A 20,581-nucleotide genomic window follows, 5' to 3' on the forward strand; every position below is an offset into this window, starting at 1 on the left:
GTAGTCAATAGATACAATTCAAGAGACGGTAAATAGTAGAATATTGTTAGATAGTCACATGTAATAGTTAACAAAGCTTCGTATAACAATAACATATTTGGAGATTTAGTGAAAACATGATTTTGACACACTTTGGGTACGAGCTATACGTATTCAGAGATAGAATTGATGACTCTTCTCTTGTGATTCACAACTCCTACGAAACATCTAACGTCCAAAGCGGATGATATTCCAAATAAACCTGAGACATCAAATTGACTATAGCAACCTAAAGCCTTGGAATATTTATAAGCGACTTCTCTTTATGAGGTAGACAAGAAGACAATATAAGAAATCATCAAAACGAAGTTGTTCAAATAGAGACGATTTGTAGACAATCTAATACAAACAGTGTAAAGGGACTGATCTATAAATCACTTGTACTAATTTGATCATGTTGTTTTTATAATGTTATACTAGGATATATCCCGTGCTTAAAGCACGGGTCAACATTTTTAAAAAAAATTATAATATAATAATTAAAATTATTGTTTTTTAAGTTATTTTGTTTGAGATAATATTTATTTAAAATTGTTATGTAAATCTATTAGTCTATTTGAATACTAATTATTTTAGAATATTATAGTATTTTATTTTTGATGTATTATTACAGTTTTATATTGTTTGTTGTTATATTTGCATCATTATTATGTGAAATATAAAATAGTAATTTTAATATTATAATTGTGAGTAAATAAAAATTATTAATTTATTATTTATATAAATTTAGTTTTACCAACCTGCCAATGTGGAAATTAAAACACACATTTCATACAATGAATAATATATCTTCGTTTTAAAAAAAAATCAAATCACAACATATGCAGAAAAAATATGCATTTTAAATTATAAGTATTATATGAAAATTTCAAACAATTTGTAAATAAAATAAAATAAAGATGATAGGAGAATCATAATTTGAAAACTTAACAAAATCTTCGAATTTAGTTATTAAAAATAATTGTATTGTATACTTGGATATAAATTCTTAGTTTTTAAAATTCTGATTGGTTTATATATTTTTTTAAAAAAATAATTAGTAATTTCGTCCATAATTTATTAGATAGAGAAAATTACTTTTTAGATTTTTTAATATTTGATCCGTAAGTGTTTTTTATTTTTAATTAATTATATTTATTTAAATTAGTTAATTAAACTTAATTATTTTTTTCTAATGGCAATTGAATGTAATTTTTTACACATTTTAAGGTTAGTTTTATATTTGTACTTCTTAATTAATATAGTAGGATAATTGCCCAAGTTCGATCCTTATCCGTAATTTTTTTAATTTCGTTCTTGTTTTTTTTTTCTTCTGAATATTATTTAGGGATAAATAACAGTTTGTTGTGTTGTAAAATGTGAAGAAGATACTACTTAGAATTTGTTTTCTTTCAGTATTTAATTAGTGGGGACATATGAAAACGATTGCTTTGACGTTTTGTTGCCTGATTTGTTTTTTTTCCTCTTTTGCAATAAAATTATAATGACTTTCATTCCCGTAATAAGGACGATTTATTTTTATTTAAAAATTATTTGACGCAAAGAAAATCTCTTTTCTGAGTACATTTATTATTGAGTTAAAAAATTTTCTTTATGGTAGTGGATTGTTATTGCTCACCAATAACAACAACATAATAATGCTAATTAATTAATCATAGTAGTAGTGAATTTCAAGAAAACAATAAAATACTAAAAGAGACACCCAAAAGACAAAGAGACCAATTTAATAAATGCCACAAAAAGCAAAAGTGCACCACGAATTCGCAATTATTCTCCTCTCCATCGCAGCTTCTTTCATGACTGTTTTTTTGCTGGAAGAACAAACCAAAAAACAAAATTTAACAATTCTTGGTTTTATAAAGTTTTACTTACACACACTTTCTTAGATCTAAATTATAATTAAAATCACTTTAATTAATCTCTCTTAATCATCATTTAACACTTTGCTTATTAATCTTTATTCAGATAATAAAATAAAAAACGAACTCAACGCAGAGCAGAGTAAAAAAAAAAAAAGAGAGTGCCCATATAATTGGAATCTCACATTCTCTTCTCTCTCTTCTCTTCTTCTGAATCTCTCTCATTGCCATTGTTGTGTTTCTTGCTCTCTCTGAAATCTATTAACTTCGGTACGCATCTCAAAAACCCTAATTGATCTTTGTCGTGGATTTTTGTTTTTTTTTGCTGCATTTATTTTTTTTGATCTGATCTTGTTCGTCATTCTCGAGATCTCAATCATGGGTTTATCCATAGAATTGTTATAAAGCCTTTTTTTTTTTTTGGTGAATATTTGTCGAGAGAAAAAAAGCAAAATTCGCTTAATGTATAGATTCACTAGAAGTGGTAATGTTTCTTTTTTTGGGAAAAAAGTTTTGATTTTTTTTCTTTTTTTTTTTGATCTGTGAGATTTGGTTGCAGGTGGGTTTGATTTGTTTGATGCTCAGATTTTGAATCTTTCCCGTAATTGGCATTGCCCTTTGGAGAGTTTAATCTTCAATTTTTGGTTACATCGAGATTTGGTTCTGAATTTTGGCATCTACTTACTTACTTACTACTAGTGCCAATTTCCTGATTTGGATCATAAAAGAGCTTGAGAGGTTTGTGGAATTGAATTGGCTTGATGAGGTAATGGATGAGACTATGTTACTTCCAAAAATTGAGACTTGTTTGAAAAGAAGCGGATGACAAAGTTTCTGTGGGCAGCAGCAAGAGGGATTAGTGGTGGTTTGATTTTTGTGATATGAGAGGAGGTTCTTGGTACAAGAGTGTTTCCTCTGTTTTTGGTCTCAGACCACGGATCAGAGGGTTACTTTTCTTCATTGTCGGTGTTGTGGCTTTAGTTACTATTATATCACCATTTACTTCGAATTCGTATGATTCTTCTTCAAGTTCGACACTTGTGCCCAACATTTATAGTAACTATAGGAGGATTAAGGAGCAAGCTGCTGTTGACTATCTTGATCTAAGGTCTCTCTCCTTAGGAGCTAGTCTTAAAGAGTTTCCTTTGTGTGGTAAAGAAAGAGAAAGCTATGTGCCTTGTTATAACATCACTGGGAATTTGCTTGCTGGGCTTCAAGAAGGTGAGGAGTTAGATCGACATTGCGAGTTTGAAAGAGAGAAGGAAAGATGTGTAGTTCGTCCTCCCAGAGACTATAAAATACCACTTAGGTGGCCACTTGGTAGAGATATCATATGGAGTGGGAACGTGAAGATAACCAAAGACCAGTTTCTTTCGTCAGGAACCGTGACAACGAGGTCTTTTCTTTTGACATACAGTTATAGTTTCCCCATGTATTTGGTTCTGTTTTGTAATTTCTCTAAATCCTTATTATCATTATTAGGTTAATGTTGCTTGAAGAGAATCAAATAACCTTTCACTCGGAGGATGGACAAGTCTTTGATGGAGTCAAAGACTATGCTCGTCAAATTGCTGAGATGATAGGTTTAGGAAGCGATACTGAATTTGCTCAAGCAGGTGTAAGTATTCTTAGTCTTATCATCGTACACATCAACTTTTCAGCTCCAGTTTTTCAGATTTTTCTCATGCTTTCAGGTACGAACTGTGTTAGACATTGGTTGTGGCTTTGGTAGCTTTGGTGCACATTTAGTGTCTTTGAAGTTGATGCCTATATGTATTGCTGAGTATGAGGCAACTGGGAGCCAAGTCCAGTTAGCTCTAGAGAGAGGCCTTCCTGCAATGATTGGCAATTTCTTTTCAAAACAGCTTCCTTACCCAGCATTGTCTTTTGACATGGTCCATTGTGCTCAATGTGGCACTACTTGGGATATCAAAGGTAAATTACATCAACATGTGTCGGGAGTGTGATACGTTGTCTTTAAGTTTCTTAGGTTGAAATCTGGTAATTTGGATAATTGTGCTGATATGGCGACGTTCTGTTTTTTTCCTTAAGCAGATGCAATGCTACTTTTGGAAGTGGATCGTGTTCTGAAACCTGGTGGATACTTTGTTTTAACATCTCCTACGAACAAAGCACAAGGAAACTCACCGGATACTAAGAAAACGAGCATTTCGACAAGGGTTGATGAGTTATCAAAGAAAATCTGCTGGAGTATAACAGCTCAGCAGGACGAGACGTTTCTTTGGCAGAAAACTACAGATTTAAATTGCTATTCGTCTCGGTAAGTAGAATCTTGAGACATGTTCTTGGTGAAAGTGTAAGTTTTGGTTTTCCTCTACTGATGCTTTTCTTGGTTTGTGTAGTTCCCAAGCTTCTATACCTCTTTGCAAAGACGGAGATAGTGTTCCGTATTACCACCCACTGGTTCCATGTATAAGCGGAACCACGAGTAAACGCTGGATTCCTATTCAGAACAGGTCTGCTGTTGCAGGAACAACCTCAGCTGGGCTTGAAACTCATGGAAAGTATCTCTTTTGATAGCCACTTCATTGCTTCTTATTCACTTGGTACTTTCAGATTGTAACATCTTGTTTTCGATTATATTGAATATTTCAGGTTTGAAACCTGAAGAATTCATTGAGGATACACAAATATGGAGATCAGCGCTGAAAAATTATTGGTCCTTGCTTACGCCTCTAATATTCTCTGACCACCCGAAGAGACCCGGTGATGAAGATCCTCTCCCTCCTTTTAACATGATACGCAACGTGATGGACATGAATGCTCGTTTTGGGAATTTGAATGCGGCTTTACTTGACGAAGGCAAATCAGCTTGGGTTATGAATGTTGTCCCAGTCAATGCACGTAACACTCTTCCTATCATACTTGGTCGTGGTTTCGCCGGTGTTCTACATGACTGGTGAGTGTGTTTTCTTGCCTTTGAAACTCGCATAAAAACTATTTCCTTTGAACTATGATGATATGGTTAAACGCACCAAAACTGTTTTTTATTCATTGTGTAGGTGTGAACCATTCCCAACATATCCTAGAACGTACGACATGCTTCATGCCAATGAACTTCTTACACATCTTAGCTCTGAGCGATGCAGTCTAATGGACTTATTCTTGGAGATGGATCGGATTCTTCGACCTGAGGTTCTTATACTAACACCATTCCTTTATTTCCCATAAGATCCTGAAACCTTAATTAGTAATAAACTTGACATACATGTGAATGGTTTTAATAGGGATGGGTTGTTCTAAGTGACAAGGTGGGAGTAATTGAGATGGCTCGAGCACTAACAGCTCGAGTGCGATGGGAAGCACGAGTCATTGATCTTCAAGATGGTAGTGACCAAAGACTTCTTGTCTGTCAGAAACCATTCCTTAAAAAATAACTGAAAAGCAACATCAAAAAGTTTTCATGCTTCTTTCACTTCACCATATAAACAACACTCACTACACAGTCTTTTTCACTGGTAAGATCTCTCTCTCTTACTTCAACCGAAATCAAAATCTGGAGCTTCTAAGTAATCAACCAAAATGTTATTTGTTTATAAACAGATCCAAATTTATATATCTCCTGCAAACTCTGGAGAGAGATCATATCTTTTTGTTTTTGTTATTTCTGGATGGCTTTTTAAAATCTTGAGAAGGAGGCTGGCTCTATATGTAAGTGGAAGCTGTAGCTATGAGTAGATGAAAGAGTTTAGATTCAAATATTCTTTAATTTTTCTTTTTCCTCTTTAAATATTGCTCTGGAACAAAAAAAAAAAATGTAGCTATATATATTTCATTCATCCAATTTTTGTTTGCTCTTTGATTTTTGTAAACAGGGATTATTTCTTTTTATTTTATATTCCACAATGTATCTTTTTTTGAAAGATTGAGATGATTAGTAGAATGAGTTTTCTACATGAAACATGTTTATAAACTTTGAATCTTACCTCTTTAAGTGCAAAAAATTTCAGGATTTTTTGTATGATTTGATGGAAATAGAAAAATGTCAGAAAAGTGGAGATGCGAGGGATCGAACCCCGTGCCTCTCGCATGCAAAGCGAGCGCTCTACCATTTGAGCTACATCCCCAATTGATTATTATCTTCCAATATTTTTATATATTCGAATATATCTCTTATTCAAGAAGTAGTAGCGTTCAATGTATTGTGAGCGATATGGTAAAGTTTACATAATCGAAAAATTTAACTTAAGAAAATATATTAAAAAAAAAACAAAAAAGAAGAATTTACATAACAATAATATACATAATAATTTATAATTCTTCTAATGTGATATATAGACACCACCAATAATTTTAGGATATATATATATATATAGATGTTTTCCTCTTTTTGATAGATTTATATACATGCCCTAATCCTGTTAAATATTGAATATGCAAATGAAATTTACTTTTTAAGTTATTACTACGTGTCAAAATTATTTGATCAAACTAAATTCTAGAATCTTGTTTTACCAACTTTTTTTCATGTTTATTCATTTGTTAAATTGATATAGTTTTCATTCTACCTAGCTCCGTCTCAAAAAAAAAAAACGAGTTAGATTATAAAACGTAACTGATAATTTTTTCACAAAGTCAGTGGGACAGGGGTTCCTCTCCCCGATGCCAAGTTGATGGTTCTTGGAAAGGTACAGACCCCTACCAGGGTTTGGGCTGGTGGTGTTGCAGTGGAGAGCTTACAACGATCTTGTTGGGAGAACAGAGTCATCGTCGGAGTATATCCCCTCTACATGCAGAATTACAAGCGTTGATCTGGACTATGGAGTCTTTACTGGTGGCTGGAATCGATTGTCAGGCTTTTGAGACGGATAGCGTAGAGCTAACGGCGATGGTGCAGACGCCGGAAGACTGGCTGCCTTTTTCTAATCTGTTAGAGGATTTCTCACTGTTTCGAAGTTCCTATACCTCCTTCACCCTCACCAGGATTCCTCGAGACGCCAATGTTAGAGCCGACTGCCTAGCTCGATCTTCACGATCTCTACCTTCAGATTCTACCTTTGTAAACTCGTATCCTCCTGTTTGGGCAACCAATCATGGAGTTATATTTTAATTATTATAATTTGGTTGAAAAAAAAAAAAAAATTCCACAAAGTCTTCCTAGGATTATGTCACTAAAGTCCATATGTTTTCATATTTATTAAACTAATCAATGTGCCATATGCATGCTTTAGAATATTAATTGTGAGCGATATGGTTCTACTTATATGGGTATGTTTAAGTGTAGTTTTTTTTTAACGGAGTAATGTGGCAATAATGTTCGTTAGCTGACGAAAGCCAAAAAAAAGAATTATAGAAAAAGAGTTTTGGGGATTGCTTAAGAAGCAGTTTGTTTACGAACTAATTTAGATCTCGATATGGTTTAGCGTACATACACTCATATATTTGACCAATGTTTTTAAACCCGACTCAGAAAGCGAACCGGACAACTTTCTGGGTCACTGGACCGATCCGGTCCGATCGTGGATCATTATTAATTTACTGAATTTCATTATATTTTATATATATATATGTTTATACTTTGGTTTTATGAATTTCCAAACAATATTTTTCCATATCTTTTTTTATTAGTTAGTATATATTTTTGAAAAATAATTATAAAATTATATTTCTTATGATTTTAAAATTTAAATCCAACCAAGCGTCGATAGCTCAATTGGTAAAGACTCTCTGGCAAAGTCTAGAGATCGCTGGTTCGAGGGACGGCGCTTGGGAGGAGACCATATAAAATGCTCTGGTCCCTGGCTAGAGAGGATGTACGGGCCTAGGCCCAGAACCTTTTAGTAATTCAAAAAAAAAAATTTTAATCCAAATAAGAACAGCAAAATATAATAGGAGAACTAATAAAAAAATTTATTTCTACCTTCCACATGAATTAATATTAAAAAAATGTGACTGAACGAAATAAAAAAGAAGGAAACCAGGTACACTCAAATTTTGTCCCACATTGAAGGATGGGGCATTCTCAAAAATGCCCCTTTTTCCATATCTTTTTGAAAAGGGGTATATCAAAAGGGGCATTTTTAACAAATTATTAAAAATGCCCCTTTTGATATACTCCTTTTCAAAAATACCCTCTTTTCTGGTCATTTTTATTTATGCCCTCTTTTAATTTTTAATGACTATTTTACCCTTATATGAAAATTTTTTATTCAATAAAAAGAAAAACAAAATTTTCCCGCCAAAAATTTTCCGACATATTTTCCCGCCAAAAATTTTTCGAAAAAATTTTCCCGCCAAAATTTTTTTTGTCAAAAAAAATTTGATAAAAAATTTCGAAAAAAAGAATTTCCCGCCAAAAAAAATTTACAAGGTTTTTAAAAGGTTTTATAAGGTTTCTACCTTATAAAAGCCTTATAAACACCTTGTAAAGGCTTTTACAATATTTTTTAAAGAGTTTTAAAAGGTTTTTTAAACAACTTGTAAACATTTTTACAAGATTTTTAAAAGGTTTTTAAAAGGTTTTAAAAGGTTTTTAAAAGGTTTTTAAAAGGTTTTCAAATGGTTTTTAAAAGGATTTTTAAAAGGTTTTTAAACACCTTCTAAACGCTTTTACAATGTTTTTAAAAACCTTGTAGAAGTTTTTATAAAAAGGGTTTTAAAAGGTTTTTAAACACCTTGTAAATGCTTATAAAAAGTTTTTAAAAGCGTTTACAAGGTGTTTAAAAATCTTTAAAAGCATTTACAAGGTTTTTAAAAGCATTTACAAGGTTTTTAAAAGGTAAAAATTTCAATATTTTTGGCGGGAAATTTTTTCGATTTTGGCGGGAAATAATAATTTGTTCGGGAAAAATTTTCGATTTTGGCGGGAAATTTTTTTGGCGGGAAAATATTTTCGATTTTGATGACTGTACATTCTTGCTGTCACTCAAAAAAGGGTAATTTGGTCATTTTGTATGTAAAGAGAGATAGTTTTAAAAATGGTCAACATGAAGGGGTATTTTTAAAAAGAGATATGGAAAAAGGGGCATTTTTGAGAATGCCAATAAAGAAAGCAGTACATGATTTGGTCTTTATATATATGTCCGTTTAAGTGTATGATTTGAGTGTTGAAATTGACCCAAATTGACCCTGACCGCTGGTTAAACCGCCGGTTAACGGGTTTTAATCGGGGTTTTCCAGTTTTAGCCAAGTTTTTTAGTATCCAGTTTTTAAGTAATATCCGGATCAGAATACCTTCCGATTCGCGGTTAAACCGGTTCGACTGGCCGGTCCGGTCCAGATTTTAAAACTTGTATTTGACAGATACAACTTTACGACAAAGATTATAAAGAAACGAAAAGGTCGGAGATTTCAACAAAATAATTATAATATCATTTCAATCTTATTATAAAATAGAGTTGCAAGGGTGCACACAAAAAAATAGAGTTGCAATATCATTAAATCTATTGTAGAGAGAAAAAAACATAAACGACGAAATAGGAATAACTAATATTTCGAATACTTTATTAGGCTATTGATATAAATAAAAAACCTTCAACATAAAATACTTCATTAAAAATAAATAAAAAATAGTTGATAAGAATTTAGACTTGGTCCGTGGTAAGACAAGACCATAAGGTCCATAAGTGATAGAAGACGCATGAAATTATTAAGAGACTGGCGACAATGCCGCATGAAATTAGTAAGATAGTTAGGGTCGAAAGACTCATTTTGTTTGTTTCTTCAACGCAACGAAAATTGTTTCTTCTAACTCTTTCTCTCGTATCTTCCTTCTCTTCTAAATAAGCTTCTTATGACACATTAGAGTCATATAATGCATAAATATATATAATTCCTAATTTCCTATTTGCCTTATCTCCTTAACTTGCTAATTAAAGTTTACATAATCGAAAAATTTAACTTAAGAAAATATATTTAAAAAAAACGAAAAAGAAGAATTTACATAACAATAATATACATAATACATATATAATTCTTCTAATGTGATATATAGACACCGCCAATCATTTTAGGATATATATAGATGTTTTCCTCTTTTTGATAGATTTATATACATGCCCTAATCCTGTTAAATCTTATTATATAAAGTATGGTTTCAAAAGTTACTAACTCACCAGATCGTGACACGTGTCAATTTTAAAAATTACTAATTCACCAGGTCGTGACAAGTGTCAATTTTACACAAATTTCCAACTATAAAAAAAAATCTTTTAAAAAAATCAAGAAATAAAAAAATACTAATCATAAATCTTATTATATAAAGTTGGGTTTTGAAAGTTAGTCATTAACAGGATCATGACACGTGTCAAGTATATTGATAAAATTAGTTTATTTAAAATAGACAAGTTATTATTACAGAGATAAAATAATAATAAATACAAGGTGATGATTTTACTATTTTGCCAATATTTTATAAAAGGACAAGGCAAAAAATATAAATTACAATTGATGGGTTTTCTTTTCTTTATAAAAGACAAAGAAAACAATCTTATTATATAAAGTATGGTTTCAAAAGCTACTAACTCACCAGATCGTGACAAGTGTCAATTTTACACAAATTTCCAACTATAAAAGAAAAATCTTTAAAAAAAATCAAGAAATAAAAAAAATACTTATCATAAATCTTATTATATAAAGTTGGGTTTTGAAAGTTAGTCATTAACAGGATCATGACACGTGTCAACTGTCAAGTATATTGATAAAATTAGTTTATTTAAAATAGACAAATTATTATTACAGAGATAAAATAATAATAAATACAAGGTGATGATTTCACTATTTTGCCAAAATTTTATAAAAGGACAAGGCAAAAAAAATTACAATTGATGGGTTTTCTTTTCTTTCTACAAGATAAAAGAAAACAATCTTATTATATAGAATATGATTTTAAAAGTTACTAACTCACCAGATCGTGACACATGTCAATTTTAAAAAATATAAATCATAGTATTATTACATAGACAAATTCGGGGAGAAAATAAAAAAAAATAAATAAACAGATTAAACTATAAAATAAGTAAAGGAAGCGAAAAAAAAAAAAAGAGGGACAAGCCCATTTGTGTGAGACCCAACAATCTCTGAGCTATCTACGCTTGTTGATTAAAAAAAAAAAATTGTTTGACCTAGGAGGATCGGAAGAGCTATAAAGTTTTTGTTCGTCTTACGCCTCCTGTTGTTGTATCCTTGATAACATGAAAGAGGAAGGAATCCAAACAGTTGAAGATAGACAACTTCTCGGACAGATGGGGACGGAGTTGAGGAAGAGTTGGATTTTGAAGATAGACAACTTCTCAGACAGGAAAGAGGTTATGAAGTCGATGCCCTTCTCATGCGGCGGCTGCGAATGGTAATGATAACGAAAGTTAATATGTAAAACAAACTCAATTCAGAAATGATAAAACGATACAACGTTCATAGGAAACGCAGCAACGTCATCTCACCAGCAAGAATCTCAAGGAGAGAAACCGGCTAAGCGATGAGGCACAAGATCTCAAAAGTTTACAAGTTCAGATATTATTTTCGATAAGATGAAAGAGAGCTAACACATGCTCTATATACTACTACTACCATTAACAGTTTATTAAACCGCCGTGACGTTGACGTCTCTGCAACAACCGACACTTCCAACTTCACAGCTCATCGTACAGCTCACTATTCGCACGTGTTCTTTATTCCTCTTATCCTCTTCCCACGTGCTAATTGCCAGCTCCCTTATACTATATCAAAGCTTCCCCGGTTGAAGAACCTTGTCCACAAGGTTCAAAGGCTGGAAACTTCCTCTGTAAGTCAAAAAGAAATTCCCAAGTCGCATCAGCGTCTGTCTCGTTTGTCCACTGAACCAACACTTTTGTTGCAGCAAGTCCTTGACGTTTGACCATCTTCCTATCCAGAATCTTCATTGGTTCCTTAATGAGAACATCAGCAACTACGGACGGCAGTTGAGTCGAGGTGAGCACATTACCTACTGCTGCCTTTAACTGCGAGACATGAAACACGGGATGCACCAGCGACCCTGCAGGCAACAAAAGTTTGTATGCGACCTTACCACAACGATCAACCACTTTATAAGGGCCAAAGTATTTCGGAGACAACTTCGAACTCTTACGAACCACCATTGAACCTTGACGATACGGCTGCAGCTTCACAAAAACAGAGTCACCAATAGCAAATTCCCTTTCAGAACGATGAGAATCCGCAAACTGTTTCATCCTGTGTTGAGCTCGCAGCAAATGGAACTTTAAGATCAGCAGCATTCGCTCCCTCTCCTCCAAAATTCGAGCTACAACAGCCACTTTAGATTCACCAAGTAAGTAAGGAAGGTGGATTGGTGGAGCTTGACCATAGACCGCTTCAAAAGGACTGATCTGAGTTGCCGTGTGAAAGTTTGTATTGTACCACAGTTCAGCAAGAGGTAACCATTGACACCATAGGTGAGGTCGATCACTGCACATACAACGAAGGTAAGTTTCCAAACAACGATTCACCACCTCAGTCTGCCCATCGCTCTGTGGATGATACGCACTAGAAAACTTCAACTCCACGCCTTACAATGTGAACAATTCTTTCCAAAACGTGCTAAGGAAAACCGTGTCTCGGTCACTAACAATGGTGCGTGGACAACCATGGAGCTTATAAACTGTGTCCATGAATGCTTGTGCGACTGTCATCGCGGTATACGGGTGTGCTAACGCCATAAAGTGAGCGCCTTGGTAAGTCTGTCTACCACCACAAAAATAACAGTCTTACCAGCATATTCAGGCAACCCATCAATAAAATCCATAGAGAGGTCTGTCCAAATAGCTTCAGGGATCTCTAGAGGCTGAAGTAAACCAGGATAAGCTGCTGTATCATATTTGCACTGTTGACAAATGGAACAACTTCGTATGTAGTTCTGAATGTCGAGTGCCATTCCACGCCAATAGAACAATCCTTTAACCTTTTGATATGTAGCATCTCTGCCTGAATGACCTCCAGAACCCGAACAATGCATCCATTGTAAAATAGAATCACGAAGTTGAGAATCATTTGGCACAACAATCTTGCTTTTCCTCCTTAACACAGACTGAACCCACGAAAAGTGCTTCTTAGCATTTGGATTTGAAGAGAGCTCCTCAATAAGCTGTTTTAGCTCTGCATCACTCTCGTAATGGCTGTGAATGTTTTTAAGCAGATCACATTCAAGAATTGACATTGCCATATGAAGGACTTCAGCTCCTTCTACACGGGAAAGCGCGTCTGCAGCCACATTGTCTTTCCCCTGTCTATACTGAATCTCATAATCGAATTCTAACAGTTTGGGAAGCCACTGTTGTTGAATTGGAGTATTCAGCCGTTGCTCCAAGAGATATTTTAGGCTTCGTTGGTCTATTTTGATGACAAAGTGATTGGGTAGCAAGTAATGGCGCCATTTTTGAACTGAAAAGATGACAGCTAAGAGTTCCTTTTCGTAAATGGACAAGTTAAGCTGCTTACCCTTCAAATGTCTGCTTATAAATGCTAGAGGATGACCATCCTGCATTAAGACCGCCCCAATGCCCTTAGTGCTAGCATCAGTCTCCACCAGAAACGGTTTATCGAACTCAGGAAGAGCTAACACCGGAGCACTACATAACGCCTCCTTCAAGTTTGTAAACGCTTCTGTAGCTTCCTGTGTCCATTCAAAAGCATCCTTTTTTGTTAACACCGTTAAGGGTCGTGCAATAGTTCCAAAGTTCTTGACAAAACGTCTGTAGTAGCCTGCTAATCCCAAGAATCCTCTCAATTTTTTGACATTAGCAGGTGTTGGCCACTCAGCAACATCATTGATCTTGGCAAGGTCTATCGATACCCCACCAGCAGCAATAAAATGCCCCAAGTATTCAACCTTTGCTGTGGCAAATGCACACTTACTCTCTTTTGCAAACAACTTGTTCATTTGCATAGTGTGGAAGACCTGTTGTAGATGATTCACATGGTCTGTAAGTGATGAACTGTAAACCAATATGTCATCGAAGAAGACTAACACAAACTTGCGTAAGAATTCTTTGAAAACAGAGTTCATCAACCCCTGAAATGTTGCAGGAGCGTTCGTTAGCCCGAAGGGCATAACCAAGTATTCAAAATGGCCACTGTGTGTTTTGAAAGCCGTTTTATGAACATCCTCAGGTTCCATCCTAACCTGATGATAACCAGCCCTTAAATCGATCTTAGAAAACACTGCAGAACCTCCCAACTCATCCAATAAGTCTTCTATCAAGGGAATTGGAAACCTGTTCTTGATTGTCAAACCATTCAAACCCCTATAGTCCACACACAACCTCCACGTCCCATCTTTCTTCTTCACTAACACCACTGGAGAAGAGAATGGACTTGAACTTACCCGAATAGTACCAGCTTTCAGTAAGTCTTGCACAATCTTGTCAATCTCATCTTTCTGATAAATGGCGTAGCGATAAGGTCGCTGATTAACCGGATCAGACCCTTCTTTTAGAACAATCTTGTGGTTGAAGCTGTCTCTGAATGGGGGAAGACTAGTTGGTTCTTCAAATATATCCGAATATGTATGCTTCAATTGCAACACTGCAGCATTATTGGCATTATCACTATGGCTTGCTTCCACAGCGAATAACATCATTTCCTCTTGTTCTGTGCACTGATCATAGAAATCTGAACCACATTTTCTTGTTTTTTATTGAACCTAGATGCCTTCACTGTTCTCACAGCACCCGGTTTAATTCCATGAAGCAAGATTCTCTGATTCTTCCACCAGAACCCCATTTCAAGCTTCTGCAAATTCCATGTCATATCTCCTAAAGGAGCCAACCACTGAACACCAAGAACCATATCACAACCCCCCAATGGTATTATCATGAAGTCATCTCCAAAGGGAGTGCCTTGAAATGACCAGTTGAACTGTGATACCATTCCCTGAACACCAAGTCTGCTTCCATCTGCAACTGTCACCCTAGTTATCCCTGCAGATTGAACTTCCACTCTTAGAGATTTAGCCGCATGAGGATCCATGAAATTATGAGTTATACCGTTATCCAACAAAATAAACATGACTTTCTGAAACAACCCTTCCCGTTTTTTTTTTTTTTTTATACCTTAATTTACTAGTGGTCCCATACCCACTAACATCCTAACAACAATCAATAACCGCGGATAACCAACAGTTTCCATTAATCCAATAAGAATACCAACAACAATAATCCAATAACCAATAACGAAATAGCAAAGTTCCAACATCCTACAATACTCTATCAACTCAATACTAGCAACCTAACAATAGCTAGACCACAATCAATCAAGCCTCTAGAACATACTCCTCCTCATTGCCTTTGATTCCACGATCACACTTTTCCTTTACCTGCACACCACAAACAACAATTGAGATGCGTAAGTATTATCATAAATACTTAGTGAGGCCGTCCTCCCATCTACTAGGTTATACACAAAAGCATATGAGACCCTCATGTTTAAGCAAAAAAAGCAACACACAACAATACATCAAACCAGGAAAACAAGTCTCGGCTGAGACTAGTGTCGACCGATGCCTCACGGTGTCGATCGATGCTACAAATAATGGTGTCGACCGATGCTAAACAGTGTCGACCGATGCCCCTCAAAGTGGTGTCGACCGATGCTTCCTAGTGTCGATCGATGCCTCTTCTGCAGACACGATCTGCGCGAATCCGAACATCAAACTCTCCTTCCAAATCGTCTCGAATCCGTCTCAAACTCACCCAATTACCACGAAAATTACTAGGAATCACAAAAGCAACGAACCCAAACAACAAAACAACACAAACAACAAAGAAAACACACAAACAAGAGAGATCTCATGCTTAGATCAACCATGGTCAAGCACTCACCTCTTTCCAGGAAGATTCTGAACAGTAGGAACGAAATCCTCACTCCTAGCAAGCTTCTAACCCTTTCCCAGCTCCAAAACTCTCAAGAACAGCAAGTAATCTCCCAAACTTTTCCCAAAAGCTTAAGAACACTCTCTCCTTTCTTTTTCTCTCAAAAGCGGCGAGTACAGACAAATAACACGACCTTGGGTTGTTTTTCCCCTTTTACACACGATTTAGGGATTTTAATTGAACCAAACCGAACCTATCGGCAATTAAAACGAACCCGACCAAACCGGAACACATGGTGTCGATCGATGCCCCCAAGGGTGTCGATCGACACCCACACCAAAATTACAAAAATTGGTTCGCGGATGTTACAATTCTCCCCCACCAATATGGATTCGTCCCCGAATCCCGCAATACCGTCCATCTGCCAAGGACCTCCGTGCAACCGTCAGCACGGCCCGCACGTCCCCAGACCGGACCAAACACCGTCAGCCAAGGTTTCCCGTGCCACTGTCGCAACAGCCCGCACACCTCCAACTGACCCTCGAGGTCTCCCTCTAGCCAATATACTCGCATCATAAACTTATTTGCTCACAACTCAGTGCTTCCCCCGTCCGTGGTCGCAACCAACGAATCATGCCGGCTCGCTATCAGGCCAACCGCCTTAAGCTACGGCATCCAGGAAGTCACTCACACACACTCCCCCCGCTCTCGGGTCGCAACCCTCGAGACATACCGGCTCACTGCCGAGCCTCGGCTTACAGCTACGGTATCCAGGGAACCTCACATATCCCGCTCTTGGGTCGTCACCCTCAAGCGCGCTCTCGGATCGTCATCCGAAGCAACATACCACTCCCACTCTCTGGCCACAAAGTCCATCGAGCTATCGGTATCACGTGAGGTTGGCCCGCACGGCCTTGAGCAAAACAAAATACTGATGCCAACGAGTATCTCCCGGCTAGATCTACCTCAACATTTCCACAAAACTTTCCTTTTTTAGAAACTTCCTATTTATGGAAACCTTCCTTTTGTGGAAACTTTCTATTATGGAAACTTTCCAAAAATAGAAACCCGAGCTATTTCTCTTTTCCCATGACAACAACAGTCAAACATAAAGAAAAATACTCATCTTATTAATTTTTAAAAAAATGTCATAATCGTTACAATCTCAACGAGAATACATCAGAAAAAGCAAACAAAATACAACAACCAGAGCCATCAACCCGCATCCCGAGCACCACCTCATCTTGATACTTAGTCGCACAACCAACCACCCCTAAGCGACCAAATATCAAGAGAGATAGGCTGGAATACTCCGTACCCGCTCCAGCCACGGACTACAACTCGGACCCGGCTAGACAAGCTCAAGTCGCGGTCTGCTTCTCAAACCACTTCTTAAACCTTGCCTTCATCCTCGCCTCGGGCTCCCAAGTCTGCTCCTCTACTCCGTCAAAGTCCCACAGGACTCTCATCAAAGGAATCTTCTTCTTCCGAAGTTCCTTGACTCTCCTCTCGAGCACCCTCAATCGCCTCGCCTCTAAAGTCATGTTAGGCTGAAGATCCTCAGGAATCTTAGCCAACAACTGATCATCCTCGTGAAGACACTTCCTCAGCATCAACACATGAAATACCTTGTGGAACGCACACATAACCTCAGGCAACTCCAACCGGTATGCCACTGGTCCCACCCGCTCAACCACTCTGAACGGACCCATGTACCTCGGACTCAACTTTGTCTCTGTCAATGACCTGTTCGGACCCCGCAACATGGCCATCTTGAGGTACACTCTATCACCAACCTGAAACTCAAGATCCTTTCTCCTCTTATCAGCATAGCTCTTCTGCCGATCCTGAGCCTCCTTCATGTTCAGCCTCAAAACCCGAATCTTCTCCGAGGTCTCCTGAACAAAATCTGCACCAAATATGCTCCTCTCCCCCACCTGATTCCAACATAATGGTGTACGACACGGCCTCCCATACAAGGCCTCATAAGGAGCCATCCCAATACTAGCCTGGTAGCTGTTGTTATAAGCAAACTCAACCAAGCTCAAGTGATCTGCCCAATGACCACCCCAATCCAGCACACACATCCTCAATAAATCCTCCAAAATCTGGATCGTCTTCTCTGACTGACCGTCCGTCTGAGGATGATAGGCTGTACTCATATGCACCTTCGTGGCCATCTCCACCTGAAATGCCTTCAAGAACACCGAGGTGAACTTGGAATCTCTATCATACACAATACTAGCAGGCACACCGTGCAATCTGACTATCTCCCTCACGTACTTCTTGGCCAAAACCGCTGCTCCATCAGTTTTCTTGATGGCCAGAAAATGCGCAGACTTAGTCAAACGGTCCACAATGACCCAAATAGCATCAAACGTCCTCGACACAGGCAAACCTATCACGAAGTCCATCGTGATCAAATCCCACTTCCACTCTGGAATGGGTAAACTCTGTAATAAACCACCAGGAACCTGATGCTCCGCCTTCACCAGCTGGCAAGTATCACACTTCGCCACCCAGTCGGCTACGTCCTTCTTCATCCTGACCCAGTGATAATACCGCTTGAGGTCACGGTACATCTTGGTCGCTCCTGGATGAATAGAGAACTTGCTCGAATGAGTCTCTCTCAGTATCTCTTGCCTCAAATCCTCACCCTTGGGCACACAGATCCGACCATGCACAAGGATAGTACCGTTAGCAGAAACCTGATACTCTGCACCCGCAGCCTTAGAGGCATTCACCAGCCCCTCATCGCTCCCCTGAGCTAACCTCACTCTCCTCAACAAATCCGCTCTATCAGCTGCCTCCAAACCCAAAGGTTCCTGTGAGATAGCACACAAACTCAATGCACTAATCTCACCTACCAACGCCTCCATATCCTGCTCCTGAGCCAAAGCCACCCGCTTCCGACTCAAGGCATCTGCAACCAGATTAGCTTTACCAGGATGGTAAGCTATGTCCAAATCATAATCCGCTACTAACTCCATCCAACGCCTCTGCCTCAAATTCAGCTCAGGCTGAGTAAAAATGTACTTCAGACTCTTGTGATCTGTAAATACCTGTACCTTCCCACCATACAGATAGGATCTCCAAATCTTAAGAGCAAAGATCACTGCTGCCATCTCCAAATCATGAGTAGGATAATTAGCTTCATGCTTCCGCAACTGCCGCGAAGCATAGGCTATAACCTTCCCCTGCTGCATAAGTACACAACCCAACCCCACTCTAGAAGCGTCTGTATACACAACATAAGGCTCGTCCTGCTCAGCCAGTGCTAACACCGGCGTGGTAGTCAACATCTGCTTGAGACTTGCAAAACTTGCCTCACACTCTGGTGACCACACAAACGGGACATCCTTCCTTGTAAGCTTAGTCATCGGCTGTGCCATACTCGCAAAACCCCAAACAAACCTCCTGTAGTAACCTGCTAACCCCAGGAAACTCTGAATCTCAGTGGTACTCTGCGGCCTCGGCCACTCCCTGATGGACTGAATCTTCTCTGGATCCACTGAAACTCCCTCAGCTGAAACAATATGACCCAAGAACCCCATCTCACGCTGCCAGAAACTGCACTTACTCAGCTTAGCAAACAACTTCTGCTCCTGCAGCTTCTCCAGAACTGCCCTCAAATTCACTGCTTAATCCTTAGGACTCTTCGAAAATACCAGGATATCGTCGATGAAAATGATGACAGACACGTCTAGGAACTCCTGAAACACACTGTTCATCAATCTCATAAACGTTTTTGGTACGTTAGTTAACCCAAAAAGGCATCTCCACGAACTCATAATGCCCATACCTCATCCTGAAAGCCGTGTTTCTCACATCTGCCTCATCTATCGGTATCTGATGATAACCCGACGCCAGATCTACCTTAGAGAACCAAGTAGCACCCCTCAACTGATCCAACAACTCATCGATCCTAGGAAGAGGGTACTTGTTCTTCACAGTGACCCGGTTCAAACCCCGATAATCAATGCACAACCGGAAACTCCCATCCTTCTTCTTGACAAATAACACTGGCGCTCCCCACAATGATACACTAGGACGGTTGAATCCCTTACTCAACAAATCCTCTAGCTGCTTCTTCAGCTCTGCCAAACAAACACTCAAGTGTGCCGACATCAACTCGAAGCCACCTAAATGTCAACCCTCTTGTTCTTCCAAGAACCTCTAGTAACTTGTCTCTTAGGGAAAACTTCCACAAGATAGATTAATCCAAAATTAGCTTTCCGCTTAGCTATTCTCCACAGCAAATCATCAATACGAGCGTAATAAAACAAACAAGTACCATACGTTCGCATATTCCGGTTCACTGTATCAAATGCTTTGCAGACCGCCAACTTAACCTACTTGACTTGTTTTCCCCCAGCAAGCTTACCAAAACCTTAAATCTAGTAACCTTGTCCATTTCCAATGAACTTCATCCACCATCGTCGCAACGATTAGTTTATCCTGCCATGAAGGCTTCTCGTGAATCTTATGAACCTGGCAAACATGCCTTTCCCTGCTCATACCTGCTGCAACTCCCCTTTCCGGGACTCCGGCACCACCGGCCACACAATCCCGGCACATCAGCCACACATTCTTGACCGCACCGGTCATAAAACCCTGGCCCACCGGCCGACTGAACTCTGCATCCAGCTCCCGCACTGTACGGTCCCCCTGAGTCAAACCCAAGAACCGTGCCTCCATACGATCAAGAGCCTCCTGAGGAAAATACTTGGAGTTAAACTCCCCCACAAAATCTCCTCAAGACATACCCCTCTGCACCCTCCGTGCTGTCACCGACCTCCACCACACACGAGCATCTCCTGACAAGTAAAACACTGCCAGATCCACCCTGTACCGGTCGGGACACCTAAGCGAAAGGAA

At 38.0% G+C, this 20,581-nt stretch overlaps 1 protein-coding gene, 1 long non-coding RNA gene and 1 other non-coding gene across 9 annotated transcripts; 1 reads left to right on the forward strand and 2 right to left on the reverse strand.

Moving 5' to 3' along the window:
* The first annotated feature begins 1,711 nt into the window (after positions 1-1,711).
* On the forward strand, positions 1,712-5,782 carry LOC104710261 (putative methyltransferase PMT5). 7 transcript variants are annotated; one of them, XR_015566572.1, is made up of 10 exons: positions 1,712-2,168; positions 2,458-3,294; positions 3,381-3,516; positions 3,593-3,833; positions 3,954-4,179; positions 4,262-4,423; positions 4,515-4,818; positions 4,922-5,054; positions 5,147-5,377; positions 5,463-5,782. XR_015566572.1 is itself a non-coding variant. In XM_087466578.1 (9 exons), exons 2-9 carry the CDS (start codon positions 2,780-2,782, stop codon positions 5,294-5,296), a joined length of 1,866 nt encoding a protein of 621 aa, XP_087322704.1. In that variant the 5' UTR covers positions 1,777-2,168; positions 2,458-2,779; the 3' UTR covers positions 5,297-5,782. The 7 variants fall into 7 exon arrangements, 2 of the variants coding, with proteins under 2 accessions (XP_087322704.1, XP_087322706.1); XR_015566570.1 differs by having other exon boundaries at positions 1,777-2,168; positions 3,951-4,179; XR_015566569.1 differs by having other exon boundaries at positions 1,777-2,168; positions 3,951-4,179; positions 4,262-4,418; positions 4,514-4,818.
* A 131-nt stretch (positions 5,783-5,913) lies between these two features.
* Positions 5,914-5,986, reverse strand: TRNAA-UGC (transfer RNA alanine (anticodon UGC)). The gene has a single exon. It is a non-coding gene; the product is annotated as a tRNA-Ala (tRNA).
* A 4,784-nt stretch (positions 5,987-10,770) lies between these two features.
* LOC147937644 (uncharacterized) lies at positions 10,771-11,383 on the reverse strand. The gene is made up of 2 exons (XR_015567223.1): positions 11,300-11,383; positions 10,771-11,196 (listed from the first exon to the last, which is right to left on the reverse strand). It is a non-coding gene; the product is annotated as an uncharacterized LOC147937644 (long non-coding RNA).
* Between the last annotated feature and the right edge of the window lie 9,198 nt (positions 11,384-20,581).

The sequence above is a fragment of the Camelina sativa genome, chromosome 9, assembly GCF_030686135.1.
Source record: "Camelina sativa cultivar CO46 ecotype springtype chromosome 9, ASM3068613v1".
Lineage (NCBI taxonomy): Eukaryota > Viridiplantae > Streptophyta > Magnoliopsida > Brassicales > Brassicaceae > Camelina > Camelina sativa.

Bases quoted from the DNA above. Each gene is read 5' to 3' on its own strand.
- LOC104710261 (XM_087466578.1), top strand. From the start codon at position 2,780: ATGAGAGGAGGTTCTTGGTACAAGAGTGTTTCCTCTGTTTTTGGTCTC. The intron at 3,834-3,950 runs GTAAATTACATC...TTTTTCCTTAAG, and splicing joins CACTACTTGGGATATCAAAG to CAGATGCAATGCTACTTTTG. The intron at 4,419-4,513 runs GGAAAGTATCTC...TTGAATATTTCA, and splicing joins CAGCTGGGCTTGAAACTCAT to GGTTTGAAACCTGAAGAATT.